General features: G+C 44.5%; 1 protein-coding gene across 1 annotated transcript in view; it reads right to left on the minus strand.

The window, feature by feature from the left end:
• Positions 1 to 5,563: 5,563 nt before the first annotated feature.
• Positions 5,564 to 19,804, minus strand: part of ADAMTSL1 (ADAMTS like 1) — a 396,511-nt gene continuing 382,270 nt past the window's right edge. The window contains exons 27-29 of the mRNA XM_034987936.1: positions 10,346 to 10,455; positions 9,347 to 9,567; positions 5,564 to 8,103 (exon numbers count right to left, since the gene is read on the minus strand). Coding sequence (XP_034843827.1) covers positions 7,997 to 8,103; positions 9,347 to 9,567; positions 10,346 to 10,455 — 438 coding nt within the window. The 3' untranslated portion in view covers positions 5,564 to 7,996. The remainder of the gene's footprint in view (positions 8,104 to 9,346; positions 9,568 to 10,345; positions 10,456 to 19,804) is intronic.

The following is a 19,804-nucleotide window of genomic DNA, read 5'->3' on the forward strand; positions in this document are numbered from 1 at the left end:
AGTGGTATATATACACAATGGAATATTATGCAGCCATCAAAAGGAATGAGATTTTGCCATTTGCAACCACGTGGATGGAACTGGAGGGTATTATGTTGAGTGAAATAAGTCAAACAGAGAAGGACATGTATCATATGATCTCACTGATATGAGGAATTCTTAATCGCAGGAAACAAACTGAGTGTTGTTGGAGTGGGGGGTGGGGTGGGAGGGATGGGGTGACTGGGTGATGGACACTGGGGAGGGTGTGTGCTCTGGTAAGCGCTGGGAATTGTGCAAGACTGTTGAATCTCAGATCTGTACCTCTGAAACAAATAATGCAATATATGTTAAGAAAAAAAAAAAAACGAAGAAGAAGAAGAAGGTAGCAGGAGGGGAAGAATGAAGCGGGGGAAATCGGAGGGGTAGACGAACCATGAGAGACGATGGACTCTGAAAAACAAACTGAGGGTTCTAGAGGGGAGGGGGGTGGGAGGATGGGTTAGCCTGGTGGTGGGTATTGAGGAGGGCACATTCTGCATGGAGCACTGGGTGTTGTGCACAAACAATGAATCATGGAACACTTCATCTAAAACTAGTGATGTAATGTATGGGGATTAACATAAGAATAAAATAAAAAAAAATAATAATCCCAGCCCAAATTGTGGCACAGGCATAAATACTAGAAAACTGGCCCAACACAGCCCTATAACCTGCTCTTTGAACTCAAATAAGTCCTGTTGTCCAATCCTAGGCACTCTGACAGTTACTTCAAGGGGAATGTTCCTACAATAAGATCAACCAAAAGCGTCTCTAGTCAAATCAAGCAAACTAAGCAGGGTGGTGATGGGGGTGGGGTGGGCACAGAACCAAAGACAACTCTAGACTTGGGGCTCCAGGCTGTTGGATTCGCTGGATTCTTAGACTGTACAGGGGCCCTGGTGCCGGGTACCCTTTCCAGACCTTTAGAACTGCTCATTTCACTGGTATGTAATTAATGAACTTTGTTGTAATGAATAAACCCTCTGTTGCAGACTTAGATAACAGTATTTGAAAGGCTTGCAATGGTCACTTTTGGAGGGTGGATTTATAATTGGGTAATTAAATGTGAGCTAGCCACCTCTGAGGTATAGATTTAAGGTAATTTTACACATCTGCATCAGTTTACACGATGTATTTGCAGGCAGTGTAACAATAGTTCTAGCTGCCGTGCGGGGAGTGGATCGGGAGGAGAGAGTAGGAAGAGTAGATTTATTCAGTCAGGATACCTTTGCAAAGTTCCACTGAGAGAGGATGAGGAATAAAAGGAGCAATCCCTGGGTGCTGACTGTGGAAAGAACCAAATGAGGAAGAAAACTGAGCTGGAGATGTCCCCCAAACTTGGGACTTCACAGAGTAGGACATGTTGGTTTTTGTGGTGAGATATGTCTGCTTTCCTGACTGGACTCTGAGCTCCCTGAAAGCAGGGACTTGGCTTTCACCCCTGTGTCCCCAGGGCCCAGCCTGGGCCTAACACAGAGTTGGTGCTTAGCAAGAGTTTTTCAGACTCTGAAGGAAGGAGAAGGTAAGTGATAGGAAGAAAAATCAGGGAGGAGATGAGATGAGAAAGGATAAAGCCTTATCTGGCCATGGGGGGGTGGTGGTGAGGAGGGCGGGAGGGAGAGTGAGGTCCAATAGGACCAGATGAGGACTTGCTTGTTTTCCATCTCAGCAAGACCTTGGTGCAGAGGCTAGACCTTCACATTGCAGACGGAGTGGAGGATTCACATCATGGGGGGCTTGCTCTCAGGTGGTTACCGTGAGTATCTCCATTCTAATAGGAAGGGCCTGTGCAGGTGAAGAAACTCAGCTCAGGAGTGACTGGCCTATCGATCCAGCACCTGCTCTGGCCTTGGCCCTGTGACATGCTGAGCTCCAGCTCTAGGACAGAACTACCTAGATGACTGACCAAACAACTTTGTCATCCTTCAGTGACCTCAGCTAAGTCATTTCCTGGCCCCTTCATTGTTATAAAGAAATGATGGTGAGGATTGGGGAGCAGAAAATCAAGCCCATGACACATTTCATCACCATGCTCCTCGCCTTGACCATTAAATATTTCCTAGAGTTGCTCACCTAGTAACTAAGTTGTTCACAGCTTGTCTTCTTTCCTTTATGGGATTTGTAACAAGGTCAACCCTGGCCATCCCAAAGACCCCGAGGAGGGCTGTTTATGTCATCTTGGAAAAGGAGGCTCGTTTCCCAGGCATGCTTTTTGGTCTGGATGCTGACCGTGCAATCTCTCAGGCCCTCCTAAGCATTCTGCTTAAACAAACATTATTTATGTTCAGCAGGAGAACCATTCCCCACTGTCTGCTTTCTCTTCACTCACATAAAACTGCACATTTAATTTCTGTTTACACATATATAAACCATATCTTTAGGAGCAGCCTGGGAAATCCTTGGTCGAAGATGGATTTTGCCTTTGGAAAACACAGAGGTGAGTGACATCTGTGTATTGTGTTATCACAAGCGTGACACATGGGGTTGATTGGGACCAGGTGCTTCACAGAACCCATCTGAGTGAAGTTGTAAACCTCTAGTTGACAGGCAGGGTGACAGCCCAGTCTGGCGAGCAAAAGCTTGAGTACCGTCTCTGCCTTCCTGGTTAGAGGTAGCAACCACCAGTGGAAAACCTTGGGGTGCTATGAATAAGAAGCTGAGGTTCAGCCAAAGATAACAGTCTCTGATCAGCTCATCCAAATTTGACCTCTAAAAGCATCTCCCAGTGGACAGCACGGGTGCGCGGGGACAGAGGATAATTTGGGGTTTATCTTAGTCTTACAGAATGGGTAGATTCATTGAGCATTCAACTCTGTACTGATGAAAGCTTGTGTTCACACCAGGACTTTCCTCCTTGGCAGTATGTGACACCAGTAGACAACCTTCCCTTATTTAACTCACAGTCAAGTGTATTCTGAGTCTGAATCCTGAAATCTTTTAAGTCGTGGCTGGCTCACTGAACAAAATGAGGGACAGAGAGAGACCAAACCAAGGGGATGTCACCTTATTTTGTTTCCTAATTTATCCTGCCTTGGGTAATTCACCCAACAGGTCAGCTTTCGTTGGTTATTTCCAAGAGCTTCATCCTTCTCTTCACCTTACCCTTTGTGGATGAATTTACCTGTTTTGGGGAGGCCCACAAATAGATTATTGAGCTCTAACTTGTCTCACTTTATCTGAGAACCATTAGTAAAATTGGATTGTTTTCTTTGGATTTATTGGCAGGAGGAGGTGAGGTGAGAAAGTCTACCACTCGGTAAGTGAGATAGCCTTAATTTTAGCTCCTACATTACACGTATGTTTGCTCTTGAATGAACATTTCTTTGTTATTTTTATTTATTTATTTTTTATTTTATTTATTTATTTTTTTAAAAGATTTTATTTATTTATTCATGACAGACAGAGAGAGAGAGGCAGAGGGAGAAGCAGGCTCCCAAGGAGCAGGGAGCCCGATGCGGGACTCGATCCCGGGACCCTGGGATCATGACCTGAGCCGAAGGCAGACGCTTAACCATCTGAGCCACCCAGGCGCCCTCTTTGTTATTTTTAGTAAATCAAAGGAGATGGCAGCTACTTGTACATCTGGGTATTTTGAATTGAAACTAGACTGTACCTTGCGAATACAGGACAACATCTGTTCTGGGAAGTGTTTCTGAAAGCGTGTGAATATTTTGATGAGTCTTTGAGTTGGTTACCTGGGCTGTTCTGTTATTTTCCAAAATATAGATTTTGGTTCACTAAGGCCACTCTTATGGATGCTATTGTGTAGTATTGAACTGTGCTGGAATGACTGATGTCCTTCCTAGTCAAAAATGAAAACACGGGGATAGTCTTTCAAAGCTGACGATGGGAATATGAAAGAGCGCAAGTGTTGTCAAGCTCTGCCCCTCACCCCCCTTCTTCAAGGTAGCTTGGATGGTAAGAGTGGTTAACATCCAGTGCATGCTTCAGTGATGTGCCAGGCGATCACAGATTTCCTCACTGTGAATTAACTAGTGTTCTCACAAAAACCCTATCCTGTGAAGTATCCTCTTTTTAAAGGTGAGGAAACTGAGGCATGGATGAGCTTTGGTGATTATTGATCATTCTGGTCTGGATGAGCCCCAGATTTCCTGGGTTCACCTTGTCAAAGGCCTGGAAACTTCAGAGGCTAAGCAGGGGAGTCTGGTATGAGGAGTTCCAATGCTGGGACTGGCCTATGGTTAAGATTCCAAACTTTTACACTGTGTTTGGTGGCATCCTTCTAGGAATCTCTCTTTTCTCCCTGCTGAGCTCTGTGACTGTGGCTGGAAAATTTTCCATATGCTCTGTTAGAGCCCTTCCCACCATTTCAAACTTCCTGGGTTTTTGCATCTGGCATCTCTGACTCATTCTGGCCCCTGCCCCTCCCCCCCACCCTCCCCTGGGGTCTCTGTAGGATATTATTTGGTTGCTGGTATGTGAGTATTTATAGTTCTAGCATTGGCTTTTTCTTTAAAGCAAAACCTAAAACTCCTTAGAAAGTAATTGGAACTTCATGAAGAGCTTTCTGGCTTATTTTTACACTGCTTAATAGACTGTGATGTGCTCACGAGTTGCTGGAAGACAGACTGGAGTTGGGCTTTGAGGCTGGGGGTCCTCTCAGGTGCCTCCTACCAAGGTCTTTGTGTGGACATCCTCTGGGCCTGGGACCTGCCGCCCTTCCACTGGAGCCAGTTGATTAAAAAAAACAACTCCACAATATGCTTTTTTTCTGCACTTCCTACTGTAGCCTTATTTCTATTAAAGTGCTTTAAAAAACCAGGAGCTTGGGTCCCTGGAATGCCATCAGAAATGATTGTAGGGGATGAGAAAGTGACAACTCCAGTAAAATGTCCCTTTGTCCTCAAGCAGTAGGGAAGAATGGTGCCCATGAAGGTGGCCAGGCGTGGTCCGCTCCTACGCATGGGAGCTGGAGCCGGCAGAGTGGGTGAAAAAAAGGCTCTGGCTAAAAAGCCAGGCTTCTAGGAGTTTGATCCCTGTTCCACAGGCTGGTTGACCCTGGGCTTCTCTGGGCCTCTGTCTACCCATATCCAAATGGTGATAATCCTAGGGCTCATGTGAAGATGACATGTAGTAATGATCTATAAATGTGAGCTCCTACTAATGGTGTTAATCCAAAATTTCAGCTCACACCTACTTTATATTGTGCCCGCCCCTGTTGGCAGGGAGCCCGGCCTGGAGGGAGGGTACCTCTGCACCCAAGTCTGCATCTGCCCCCAGAGATGCCAAGTCTTCTTTCTGAAGGTCCTGTGGCTCCCATCTTCCCACCACGCAGGGCCGTAAATGAGATGATTGTCAAGGGCAGTCCTAAGCCTGAATATGAGCACCACAGACATAGCTCCTTTAGGGTTGACTTACAGAGCTGGCCCTTCAGGCACGGGCCCCCAGCTTCCCAGGCAGAGCCGAAAAGTGCAATTCTTCCATGTCAGCTGAGCACACGTGAGTGGCTGGGAACCACCCTCACACCCTTGAGCAGAACAAGACGGGAGGACTGGGCTTAACAGAGACTCGGACGACCAGATTTAAATAAATAAGCTGTATTATCTGTACAAAAAATATAAATACAGTTTTGTGTTTTAGAGGAGGAAGTGCCTCCTTCCACATTATTTAGCCGCTCTAATAATCATCTTGTGCTGCTGTTGAGTCACGATTCACAGAACAAACAGTAAATGTACATTCATCTCATGCAAGGAGCATGCTACCTCTTACCCCAAACCTAGGTTCTCCAGGCTCGCTCTGAAACCCACTTCAACTGCTGCAGCCTGACACGAGCCCGAGCGGGAGGACACCTGCTATTTAGGAAACATAAATATTGGCCACTGGTTTTCCATAGCGACTGAACTAGAAATAACCAACTGCGTTAGTTTGTAGTACGGAATCGGTCTTCATTCCATGCATAACTACTGCCTCTTACTGCCCTGTCATCCCATGTTAGATTTACAACATATTCTGTACACAGTGAGTTACAGTTACAGGATCTGGAGTTAAACATCAGGTTCTATTAAAAATAGGAACAATACAATAATTACCACTGAGTAATTACAGGAACACAACTGCAGGAAGTTAATCAAAAGTCCCCCAAACACTTTGTTTTCCGGATGACAATGTACAATTATTAATATTGCACTTTTTTACACAAGAAATCCTAATAAATATTCACAAAAGATATACAGACATAGAAAACATTCTCTTTTATTTTAAATAAACATGACACTGATTTTTAGTAATGTGATTTCTTAGAGCCTATTGTGGTGAGGAAGAAAGAGACCCACCTTAATTGTTCATAGCTCCCCTGGGGGGCACTCAGCTTAATAGTGTCTCCCCCTCCCCATTTCTGACTTCCAGGCACCCGGGTATCAGGGGTGGCCCTGGGGCTGAGTGGCATTTTGTGAGTTCATGTGTGGGAGGTGGGGGGCAGTTGATCCAAGGGGTGAGTGACAGTGGCCAACAGGGGGAGGTGGCCAAAGCCACTCACCCAAAGCCCCTCTGCTGAAAGAGCAATTTGCCAAATAGTCCCAGAATTTCAGGTTTGCCACTAGACTGGGCCACGGCCATTTTACTGTAGCTGACGGGCACTTCTGGAAGGGTGTGTGCTGCCTTGCTCACCGAATTCCTAAAATGGGTGGTATTCATTCTGGTAAGGTTCGTAGTATTTCATTGTGTGTGGGGAAGAGGTTGAAAAGCCTTTGAGGACCCTCTTGCAAGCTGTCGTTACCCTACGGCTTCGCCACCGCACCCCGCTACCCGCCCCAAGCTGCTGTGTGAACAGGAGGGCAGCTCTCGTGCTCCTGGAACGGCCCGCACAAGCTGGCTGTCCGGCCCCTTGTCCCCTTGTCCTGGCCAGCTCCGGAAGTGGCTCCTATGACCTGATGGACCCTCTCTGGCACACTGACCCCAATCCCTGGCCCTTAAGTGGAGCAGCATCGGCCATCGAGGCAGAAGACCCGGGCTATTGACGCTCCAAATGCCCCTGGTCCCCATCAGCAGTTAATCCTGGGTTGGGGTGGGGGTGGTGCGGAACTCGTGACTTAGGGAGAGATGCCAGGGGTGGCCTGACTGCGTAACCAGACCCCGATGTCTCACTAGCTTTGCTAGGGGTGTCCAGGCAGAATGTTCACTGAGACGGCACGGGGAAAGCAGACCCCACCCCCCCACCCCAAGGGGAGGGTCTGTCTTCTACCTCGCAGCATGGGCCCCCAGGGCCTGTGCCCTCTAGGAGGGCGGCAGAATTTGGAGTGTCCCTTCCCGGAGCCTCGGGCCTGCTCACTCTTCATCTACCTGGCTTCCCCGCTGAGGGCCGTGCACAGGCTTCTTTTTGCTTCCGTACCCTTCCCCCCCACTTTGTAGAAGTTCTGCCGCAAGTGTGCTGTAGGCCCACCTGGATGGTCTCCCCCTGACTGCTCTGTATGGGTGCTTTGAGTTCTCACGGCTCCGCACCGGAAGCGCATGGTTGTGGCCTGGGTTCTGCCTCGCGATGGTGTCCTCCCCTCAGGCGGAGGCAGGGGGGGACACAAAGCAGCAGGACGCTCCTGGGTCGACAGCGTGCTGCCAGGGAAGACACAGCTGGTTGTGCATCAGGGCTTTCCAAACGCTGTCACCCTACCCGCCTGTCTCTCGTCCGCTCTTGGCCCTGACTCCCTGCTGTCCCCAGGAGCTGTGCTGGCCTCTTGCTTGGTCTGTCTGGGACCCGGGTTGGGGAAGGCATCTGCTCTGCAACCTCCTTTAGACCCCTTTCCTTGTCTTTCCCCAACATCCTGTCCTCCAGCTAACTGAGAGAGAGGACATGCTGAGGCCCTCACATCGGGGGTGGGGGGAGGAGGTCGGACGAGGGCGTGTGTGGTGGGGGCAGGTAGAGGGCAATAAATAAATAAACCAAGAAAGCTTAAGTTCTGTCCAAGGTGGTGGCGTGAGTCCTCTGTGCGGCCAGGGTGGAGTTCCTCCCTGGGCCCCGTCTTCACGCTTTGCCACAAGTCCCACAGCAGCGAGATTTGAACTGGCTGAGTTGGCAGAGTTTCAGCTGTTTCACCTTCTCGCAGTACCTGGTGGTATCTCTGCACTCCACTGGGAAAGGGGACAGAAGAGAGATGTGAAACAGAGCCCAAGGGCTGTGGCCACGGGGTGCTTGCTGGGGTCTGCCTTGGGCATTGGCTCTGGGGCTGGAGGGGCCACTGCTGTCCAGCGCCTGGGGGCTGGTCTCACTCTGGTGGAACTCTGCCCCGTGCCTCCCAGGCTGCCCCCGGGGTTCCAGTGGCTGGCCGGATGATGGGGCCCCCTCTGTTTTCTTACCCTGTGCACCTCAGCCTCTCCTCCTTCCCCTGGCCGGGCCTGACCTGAGCACTGTGGCGTGCTAGCTGAGCACTGGCAGGAACGAGAGGGTCCTGAAATATCGGTGCTGATTTGGGGGGTGGACGTCTATGATTAACACTGTAAGTCTGAACTACTTCGACTGAACTGATAGTACAGATGGCGGTGAGCTCTTGACACACAGAGGGGCCGGCACCACCCAGAGAACAGAGATCCTCTCTCCCCGGTGTATAAGCAAGGGGACGGTGTGCCCACAGGCATCTGCCTCCGCCTTAGCAATCCGATGCTCGATGCTCGGAGAGGCCCCATTTGGGGGGAAACTGCATGGCAACGTTTTAACATTTCTTATTCTTTGCCTCAGACTTTGTCTTCGTCCCCCCTCCAGTTTGTTTTGGGTCCAGAGGAAGAAAAAATACCCGACCAGGATACAGATGCCAATGTCAGGCGGAGGAGGATCCAGACTCGAGGGAGGGGGGAGTGAAGGAGTATCAGATCTCGAGGGCATGGGCTCCTGCACAATTTCGGTGGGCGCCCCTGGGGCGGCAGCTCCTTGTTCCATGAGAGGCAGAGCCATGATGGGTGCAGGGCCAGCTGGGCAGGAGGCGCTCGGCATGCTCGTCTCGTGTGGGCAGTACTTTCTGTCGAGTGGCCTGGCCCCCGGAGGCATTGTCTGGTTGTCCTCTCTGGGTCCCGGCCAAGCTACTGCAGGGGAGCTGGAGGCCGACCTCATTTAGCACCGGGCCAACAGCACCTGGCTTTGCTCAGTGCCTCGGGGCACACTTAGCCATCCTTGGGGGCCTGGACGTGAGAATACACCTCCTTGCACACGTCTTGGCTTGCTGGCGGGCGCCCCTCTGAAAACCCCCAACTCTGGCCCCAGCTCACCGTCCCTGGGAGACCTGATCCAGGGGCCTAGGCTCCGGTTCGGGCCCAGGGCCTGCCCTCTGCCCCCGCTGGCCTATGGGGACCTGGCAGAAGGCCCTTTGGGGTTGGAACGTACTGTTTTCACATGGAGTGATGTTGCAGCGCTGCCAGTTGGCGGGCCGGGGCCCCCAGGAGCACAGGTGTTCGGGCACGGCCTTGTTGGTGCGGGCATGCACACACTCAACGCGCCGGGCCTGGAAGCCGTAGTTGCCGCAGGTCGCCGTGCACAGGCTCCACAGGCTGACCCTCCAGTGTACGCTGCAGGCTTCTGACCAGCAGTTCTGGGTGCTCACGGGCCTGCGGGAGGAGCGCGGCAGGGTTAGGGTCTGCCACCACGGGGCTGGGATCGGGGATCAGATGGAAAACCGCGCTGCCAGCCCAAGAAGGCCGGGCCACGCTTCAAGTCTCTTGTGCTACCGGAGGGGGGTTCTGATCTCTGTTCGTTAGGTAGTGGTTGTAGGATCTCAGAAGGCCGTCTGCTCTCACGGGGCCCCTGGGTGCTCAGCTCTGTAAGTCTGTATCACTGCGTGAGCCAAGAATGCGGTCTCTTCAGGATGGGGGCTGGTAGAGGCAGGGCCTGGGGCGGATGGTGAGCCCTCACCCCAAGGGGACATCCACAGGCCAGTAGGACCAGGAATGGGGACTGGATAGGAATGACAGGTTTAGACCCAGGGATCAGCGCCCTTATTTTAGTGTAACTTCTATTGGAGGGCCAACAAGGGTGAGGGGCTGCTGGAGTCCTTGAGGTCTGGTGGCTGCCACGTGGACCTCACATCCTGCCCACCTGGGGGCTGGTGCAGATCCCCTGCGGTATCAGGCCACCCTCAGAACAGCACCCTCTGTAATCTTTATCTCCAAAAGAGGAAAGCCCAGCCTGGCCCATTCAGTAAGTGCAAGGCCACCACTGGGCCATCTATCTCTAGGGAGAACAGGGGTCTGGGGAGAACGAGGTGAAAGGGAAGGGCATCTGACCACCAGGATTGTGGGATGTTGCAGGATAAACATCCGGTCAACACTGTCTTTCCGTGCTATTGACAGAGGGCCTGGGGAAAGGAGGTCCACGGCTTTCTCTTACCTGGGAAGGGAGCTGCACTGCTCTGATGGTAAAGTGATGCCATCCCGTGTTTGGCAGAACACTTGTCTGTGTTGCACGGCTAGGTGAGGCCCGATGCAAGGCCCGTTGCACTGGGAAGCAGATAAAGGTGACACGTATAATGTTAGCCAAGTTAAGGGGGGCGCTGCAACGCTCAGGCTGCATGGGACACAGAATCCTTCTGAGCATTTTGTCTGAGACCTTCCGATCATTCATCTTGCCCCTCCTTGTAGCCACTAAAGGACATTCACTGGCACATTTTCTTCTCTTTGTGCCACGGCAGAATGGTTAGCTTTCCTGTGGTCTATCAGCATTCTGTTAGCAAACGGCTAATGGTCGTGTAGAGCCGGTCAGAGAATGTGCGCTCCCTCCCCAGATGAACCCTATCAAAGGGTTCGTGGCAGAATGCACTAAGAATGTGGTGTGGTAAGCTTTAGAGCAGAAGACCTCTAAGTGCCCCTTCAGTCCACAGGGCAATTTGGTTTGTTGTTTTCTTGCTAAATTCATTCAAGTTAACAAGTCCATCATTTCTTTCCTTTCTTTGGCTTCAGTGTTTCCAGGTTAGACCCAGCGCGGCTGAACAGAAGTAGACTTAGGTATGTTTAGTTAGTCCCTGCTCAGATTCTCCTGCTAGGTGCCCATAGAGATGGTTAAGCCTCTCCCTGAGTTGTCAGAGCCAGACTATCACAGGAAATACCCCATCCCAACAACAGTGTCTGTGAGCCCCCAGGCGCTTAGCCAGCATTTGCTACTTGAGTAGAGTAAGCGGACAGACATCCCTTAGAGGTCACTTTTGAAAAAAAGCTCTTGGGGGATCTTTGGACACCAAAGGTCCACAGGGGAGCTGTTTTTTTATTTTTATTTTTTATTATTATGTTAATCACCATACATTACATTATTAGTTTTTGATGTAGTGTTCCATGATTCATTGTTTGTGCATAACACCCAGTGCTCCATGCAGAACGTGCCCTCTTTAATACCCATCACCAGGCTAACCCATCCTCCCACCCCCTCCCCTCTAGAACCCTCAGTTTGTTTTTCAGAGTCCATAGTCTCTCATGGTTCGTCTCCCCCTCCGATTTCCTCCCCTTCATTCTTCCCCTCCTGCTATCTTCTTCTTCTTCTTCTTCTTTTTTTTTTTAACATAAAATGTCTTAGTTTCAGAGGTACAGGTCTGTGATTCAACAGTTTTGCACAATTCACAGCGCTTACCATAGCACATACCCTCCTCAGTGTCTATCACCCAGCCACCCCATTCCTCCCACCCCCCACCACTCCAGCAACCCTCAGTTTGTTTCCTGAGATAAAGAATTCCTCATATCATTGAGGTCATATGATACATGTCTTTCTCTTTTTGACTTATTTCGCTCAGCATAATACCCTCCAGTTCCATCCACGTCATTGCAAATGGCAAGATCTCATTCCTTTTGATGGCTGCATAATATTCCATTGTATATATATATACCACATCTTCTTTATCCATTCATCTGTCGATGGACATCTTGGCTCTTTCCACAGTTTGGCTATTGTGGACATTGCTGCTATAAACATTGGGGTGCATGTACCCCTTTGGATCCTACATTTGTGTCTTTGGGGTAAATACTCAGTAGTGCAATTGCTGGATCATATGGTAGCTCTATTTTCAACTTTTTGAGGAACCTCCATACAGTTTTCCAGAGTGGCTACACCAGCTTGCATTCCCACCAAGAGTGTAGGAGGATTCACAGGGGGGCTATTAACTCTCAAAATGATAAGCAGAAATCTTTAAAAAAATTTTTATTTTTTCTTTTTAACCCCCTTCAACCATTTCTCTCACCCTTGAATTCCCTGTCTCTGGCAACTACTACCAATCTAGTGTGTGTGTGTGTGTGTGTGTGTGTGTGTGTGTGTATTAGATTCTAATATAGGAGAGAGCATATGGTATTTGTCTTCTTTCATTTAGCCTCATGCCCTCAAGGTCCATTCATGTTGTCACAAATGGCAAGATTTTATTTTTTTTATGGCTGAATAATATTCCATTATATATGTAGTATATGTGTGTGTATATATATACCACATTAAATAAATCCATTATAAATTATATATATCTATAAATCACACTTACTTTATCCATTCATCCACTGATGTCCATTTAGAATGTGTGCATATCTTGTTTATTATAAATAATGCAATGAATATGCGGGTACATTTATCTTTTTGAGTTAGTGTTTTCGTTTTCTTTGGATAAATTCTACCCAGAAGTGGAATTGCTGGTTCATATTATGGTTCTATTTTCCATTTTTTGAGGAACATCCCTCCTGTTTTCCATAGTGGCTGCACCAATTTATATTTCCACCAATAGTGTACAAGGGTTCTCTTTTCTCCATATCCTTGCCAACGGTTGTTATTTGTCTTTTTGATAATAACCATTTTAACAGGTGTGAAGTAATATCTCATTGTGGTTTTGATTTGCATTTTCCTGATAATTAGTAATTATGTACTAATATACATTTTCATGTACCTGTTGGCCATCTATATATCTTTTGGGAAAAAGGTCTATTCAGATCTTCGGTACATTTTACAACTTAGATTTTTTTTTGTTTTGTTATTGAGTTGCATGGGTTCTTTATATATATATATATAAAGAGATATATAAAGATAGATATATATCTTAAAGATTTTATTTATTTGAGAGAGAGTGAGAGCATGAGAGGGGAGAGGGTCAGAGAGAAAAGCAGACTCCCTGCTGAACTGGGAGCCTGATGCAGGACTCGATCCTGCAACTCCGGGATTATGACCTGAGCCGAAGGTAGTTGCTTAACCAAAAGAGCCACCCAGGCTCCCCTCTTTATATATTTTGGAAAGTAGCCCCTTATGAGATTTACGATTAGCAAATATTTTCTCCCATTTAGTAGCTTGTCTTTTCATGTTGTTGATGATTTCCTTTGCTGTATAGAAGTGTTTTAGTATGATGTTGTATTGCTTATTTTTGCTTTTGTAGCCTTTGCTTTTGGTGTCAGATTAAAAAAAACAACAACTGGCAATGCCTATATCAAAGGACCTTGCTACCTATTTTTTTTTTTTTTTTGAGAGAGAAAGAGCATGAATGGGGGGAGGGGGAGAGGGAGATAGAGAGAATCTCAAGTAGGCGCCATGCTCAGTGTGGAGCCCAACATAGGGTTTGATCTCATGATATTGAGGTCATGACCTGAGCCTAAATTGAGAGTCGGATGCTTAACCGACTGAGCCACCCAGGTGCACCTGCCTATGTTTTATAAGAGTTTTATGGTTTCAGATTTTTCAAGTCTTTAATGCATTTGAGTTAATTTTTGTGTGTGGTGTAAGATCATGGTTAATTTTCATTCTTTTGTATGTGGCTGTGTAGTTTTCCCAACCTCATTTATTAAAGAGACTGTCCTTTCCTCACCATATATTCTTGGCTTCTTTGTAGCAAACCAACTGACCATATATACATGAGTTTAATTCTGGGTTTCTATTTTGTTCAATTGATCAATGTCTGTTTTTATGCCAATACCATACTGTTTTGATTACTGTACCTTTTTTTTCTTTAAGATTTTATTCATTTATTTGAGAGAGAGAGAGTATAAGAGTGGGGGAGGGTCAGAAGGAGAAGCAGACTCCCCGCTGAGCAGGGAGCCCAATGTGGGACTTGATCCCGGGACTCTGGGATCATGACCTGAGCCGAAGGCAGCCAGGCGCTTAACCGACTGAGCCACCTAGGCTCCCCGTTGATTACTGTAGCTTTGTAATAGAGTTTGGAATTAGGGAGCATGGGGCCTCCAGCTTTGTTCTTCTTTCTCAAGATTGCTTTGGCTATTTGTTTTGTAGTTCCCTATAAATTTTAGGATTATTTGTTCTAGTTCTGTGAAAGATGCCATTGGAATTTTGATAAGTATTGCTTTTAATCTGTATATTGCTTTGGGCAACATGGACCTATCAATAGCACAGGACCTTCCAATCCATAAGCACAGAATATCTTTCCATTTATTTGTGTCATCTTCAATTCTTTCATAAATGTCTTCTGGTTTTCAATAATCACCTCCTTGGTTAAATTTATTCCTAGGTATATTTTTCATTTTGATGCAATTGTAAATGGGATTGTTTTCTTCATTTCTCTTTCTGATAGTTTGGTGATTTTTGTATATTGATGTTGTATCCTGCAACTTACTGAATTTGCTTATTATAGTTTTTTGATAGAGTCCTTAGGGTTTTCTATATATAATAGCATGTCATTTTTGCTTTCACTTTTTAAATTTGGATGCCTTTTATTTCTTATCTAATTGCTCTAGCTAGGACTTCTTACACTATGTAAAATAAATATGGGGAGAGTGGGCATCCTTCTCTCATTTCTGATCTTAGAAGAAAGGCTTTCAGCTTTGTACCACTGAGGATGATGTTAGCTGTGGACTTGTCATATATGACCTTTATTATGCTGAGGTACAGTCCCCTTTATACCCACTTTGTTAAGAGTTTTTATCATGAATGGGTATTGAATTTTGTCAGATGCTTTTTCTGCATCTCTTGAGATAGGATTTTTATCCTTCATTTTGTTGATGTGGTGTATCACATTGATTGATTTGTGGATGTTGAACTATCCTTGCATCTGAGGTAAACTTCATTTGCTCATGGTGTATGATTCTTTTAATATATTTTTGAATTTGGCTAGTGAAAATTTTGTTGATCTTTGTTTGCATCTATGTTCAGCAGGGATACCGGCCTGTAATTTTCCTGTGCTTGACTTCTTTCAGTTAATGTTTTCAAGGTTCATTTATATTGTAGCATGTATAGAATTTCATTCCTTCTGAAGGCTGGATGATACTCTATTGTAAGTATACACTACATTCTGTTTACCCATCTGTCAGTGGACATTTGGTTGTTTGCACCTTTAGGCCATTGTGATGCTACTGTGAACATTAGTGTACACGTATTTGTTCAAATCCTTGCTTTCAGTTGTTTTGAGTGTACATCCAGAAGTGGAATTGCTGGATCATATGGTAATTCTATGTTCAATATTTTGAGAAACTGCTATCCTGGTTTCCACAGTAGTTGTACCATTTTACATCACCATCAACAGTGCACAATGGTTCCAATTTTTCCACATTTCCACCAATGCTTAATTTTACTTTTAAAAATAATGAAGTAGTATCTCATAGTAGTTTTAATTTGCATTTCCTTAATTGCTAGTGATGTTGAACATCTTTTCATGTGCGTATTGTCCATTTGTATGTCTTCTTTGGAGAAATGTTTATTCTAGGCTTTGTGTTTTGTTGTTGAGTTGTAGTCCTCTCTCTATTTTGGATATCCATCCTTTATCAGATTTATTATTTGCAAGTATTTTCTTACATTCTGTGGGTTGTCTCCTCACTTTGGTGTCCTTTGATAAAGAAAAGCTTTCAATTTTGATGACATCCAGTTTATCTAATTTTTCTTTAATTGTGCTTTTAGTTTCCTATCCAAAAAATCGTTGCCAATCCAGTATTATGAAGCTTCTTCCCCATGTTTCTTCTAAGAGTTTATACTTTTAACCCTTACATTTAAGTCTTTGATCCATTTTGAGTTAATTTTTGTATATAGTTAAAATAAGGATCCAGCTAGGGGCGCCTGGGTGGCTCAGTTGGTTAAGCGACTGCCTTTGGCTCAGGTCATGATCCCGGAGTCCCGGGATCGAGTCCCACGTCAGGCTCCCTGCTCAGCAGGGAGTCTGCTTCTCCCTCTGACCCTCCTCCCTCTCATGCTCTCTGTCTCTCATTCTCTCTCTTGCAAATAAATAAAATCTTAAAAAAAAAAAATAAGGATCCAGCTTCATTCTCTAGCATGTGGCTATCCAGTTTTCCCAGCACCATTTGTTGAAAGGCTATTCTTTTATGTGATCATATGTACAAAAGTTTATTTCTGGGCTCTCTATTCCATTCCCTTGGATTATATGCCAGAACTACACTGTTTTGGTTATCGTAGCTTTGTAATAAATTTTGGTATCAGGAAATGTGAAGCCTCCAACTTTGTTCTTTTTCAAGATTTTTTTTGGATATTCAGGATCTCTTGATATTCCATCTGAATTTTAGGTTGGATTTTTTCTTATTGCTGCAAAAAGTTCTTGGGATTTTGAATCTCTAGATCAATTTGAGCTGTACTGACATCTTAATAATAAGTTTTCTAATCCATGAACACAGGATGTCTTTTTTTTTTTTGGTCTTCTTTAATTTTTCTTAGTAATGTTTTGTAGTTTTCAGTGTACAAGTCTTTCACCTCCTTGGTTAAGTTTATAAGTATTTTTGGGTGTTATTATAAGTAGAATGATATTCGTTTTTTGTTTCTGGCACTTTAGAGCCAAATTTGTTTTTTAAAATTTCAGTTAGTTGACATACAGTTCAATATTGGTAACAGGAGTAGAGTTCAGTGGTTCATCATTTACATATAACCTCCCAGTGCTCATCCTAATGAGTGCCCTCCTTAATACCCATCATCCATCTAGTCCACCCCCCACACACCTCCCTCCATCAACCCTGTTTATTTTCTATAGTTGAGTCTCTCATGATTTGTTCCCCTCTCTCTCTCGTTCCCCCTCTTGAATGTTCACCCGTTTTGTTTCTTAAATTCCATATATGAGTTAAATCATATGGTATTTGTCTTTCTCTGATTATTTTGCTTAGCATAATATACTCTAGCTCCATTCACGTTGTTGTAAATGGCAGTGTTTCATTCTTTTTGATGGGTGAATAGTATGATTTTCTTAATTTCCTTTTCAGATCGTTCATAATTCATGTATAGATATGCAACTGATTTCTAATTTTTGTATCTTGCAACTTGGTTGAATTTATTAGCTCCGAGAGATTTATTCTGGTGTTGGTATTGGGATTTTTAGGGTTTTTACATATGAGATTGTGTCATCTATAACAGAGATAATTATCACTTCATTTCTAATTTGGGTGGCTTTTCTTTCTTTTTCTTGCCTAATTGCTCTGAACTTCCAATTGTACGTTGAATGGAAGTGGTAAATATTGCATTCTTGTCGTCTTCCTCATCTTAGGGGAAAGTGTTCGGTCTTCACTACTGACTATGATAGCTATGGGGTTTTTTTAGCTGTGGATTTTTCATAAATTTTGAGGTAGTTTCTTTTTATTACTAGTTTGTTGAGTTTTTATCACAAAAGGATTTTGAATTTCAGCAAAGACTTTTTCTGCATCAGTTGAGATCATGTGTTTTTTTTTCCTTTTATTCTGCTAATATGGTATATTATCATGGTTAATTATCCTATGTTGAACCATCCTTATATTACAAGAATAAACCCTACCTGAAGGTTTGTAATCCTTTTAATATGCCACTATATTTCATTTGCTAGTATTTTGTTGAGTCTGCAGTAAGGGAGAGAATGAAGTGGGGAAGGAAGCCATAAGACATTCCAAAGTGGAAAAAGTTAGTCCTTCCTTATCATTAGTTTAAAAGGGAAAAAAACTCCCCACTTAAAAGGCAGATATTAGCTTAAAAGCTTAGATTTTGATTTTTTTTTAACCTCTCCACAAGCGACACTGAAAGTAAAAGTATGGAAAAAGATATTCCATGCAAAATTGTAACCAAAAGAGAGCTGCGGTGGCTATCCTAATAAGAAAATATATTGATAAAAGGCCAAGATATAACAACTATTAACATATATGCATAAGCACCAAATCTCCAAAACGCATGAATCAAACACCAACATCTGAAGACAGAAATAGACAGTTCTACAGTAATAATTGGACACTAAAATACCCCACTTTCAATAATGGATAGGACAACCAAAAGAGCAATAAATAATTTAACAAGACTATAGTCCAGTTGGACCTAAGAGACCTATACACAAAACTCTATCCAACCAGAGCAGAATACACATTTTTTTTTTTCATCTTAGGCCACAAAACAAATCTTAATTAAAAAAAAAAAATCGTATCTTTTCACCACATGAATTTCTGCATCAATAATTAAAAGGGATATTGGTCTTTAGTTTTCTGGTACTGTCTTCCTCTGGCTTTGGTATCAGAGTAATCCTGCCCTCACAGAATGAGTTAGGGATTGTTAGTATTCCCTCCCTTTCAATTTTTAGGAATAAATTTAGGCATAAATTCTTCTTTAAATAGTAGGTAGAATTCACCAGTAAGGACATTTGGGCCAGGGCTATTCCTACTGATTGAAACTCCCTATTAGTTATAGGTCTATGCATATTTCTACTTCCTTACAATCTGGTCTTGATGGGTTGTGTGTTTCTAGGAAATTGTCTATTATATCCCGGTTATTCAATTTGTTGGTGTACTATTGTTCATAGTATTGATGTATTACCACTTTTATTTCAGATTTTGAGTTTTCTGTTTTTTTTCTTAGTGTAGCTAAAAGTTGGTCCATTTTGTAGATCTTCTGGAAGAACCAACTTCTGGTTTCATTGATTTTTCTGTTTATTTATAGATATTATTGTCTTTATTATTTCCTTTCTTTTACCAGCTTTAGTTTGCTCTTATTGTTTTAGTTCCTTAACGCTGGAAGTTAGGTTGTTTTTTGAAGTCTTTCTTTTTTAATGTAAGCATTTATAAATATATATATTTTTTCTCTGAGCACTGTGTTCTCTGCATCTCGTATTTTCCAATTTCCCAATATTTGTGAATTTTCCTTCTTAAATAACAGTTGAAAAAAACATCTCTCCCAGTTTTTGTATATACTCTGTGCCTGGGCACTCCTCCACTGATTAGCTGAGTGTGCTCTGAGCCTGGGCATCAGTCTGCAATGAAAGCTTAGGATACGCTCAGGTCTTTTCTGTGAGCATATGTCTGCTTGCTTTCTAAAGTCTTAATTTCCTAGGGCATCTCACCCCAAGTTCTCAGGGCCTTCGGTGGTCTATTTTTTATGTCTTTATCTGGAATCTCTTGCTCCAGGTGTCTGCAGGTCTGTAGTCCTTCAGCTTTCACAAGCAGTGGCTGCTTCCCCCACTTGAGATCTTAGTTGAGACAGAGACCATTCTTTTAGGTGATTCCCTGATAGGTTAGAACATTGCAGATAGGGTTTTCTGTGCTCCCTATGGATTGAGGGAGGGAAATGGACTGCTGCTGCCTTGAGGCTGAGACTGTGCCATGCTGAGGCGAGGGTGCGGAAGGATGAATGAAAATGCCCCCAAATTTCCTACTTTCTTAAAGGGAGATTTTTATTTGGGTGTTTGCTTTGTTGTTGTAGGCTTTTACCTCTATAGGGTTAGTTCAGCCAATTTCTGGTTGTTTTTTGATGTTTCCGTGGGGGAATGGGAACTTAGGGCTACCTAGTTTGTCATTTTGCTGATGTTCTTTGACCACAACTGGAAATTACTCACTGCTGATTTGACTTAATTGCCCATTGACACACTGAAACTGCCCTTCACAAGATGCCAGTAACTGCCTGTCACCTTGGGTACCAGATAATGTTTACCTTTTCTTGTTTGTTGCTACC

This window comes from Mirounga leonina, unplaced genomic scaffold (genome assembly GCF_011800145.1).
Source record: "Mirounga leonina isolate KUSES-001 unplaced genomic scaffold, KU_Mleo_1.0 Mir_447, whole genome shotgun sequence".
In the NCBI taxonomy this organism is placed as follows: domain Eukaryota; kingdom Metazoa; phylum Chordata; class Mammalia; order Carnivora; family Phocidae; genus Mirounga; species Mirounga leonina.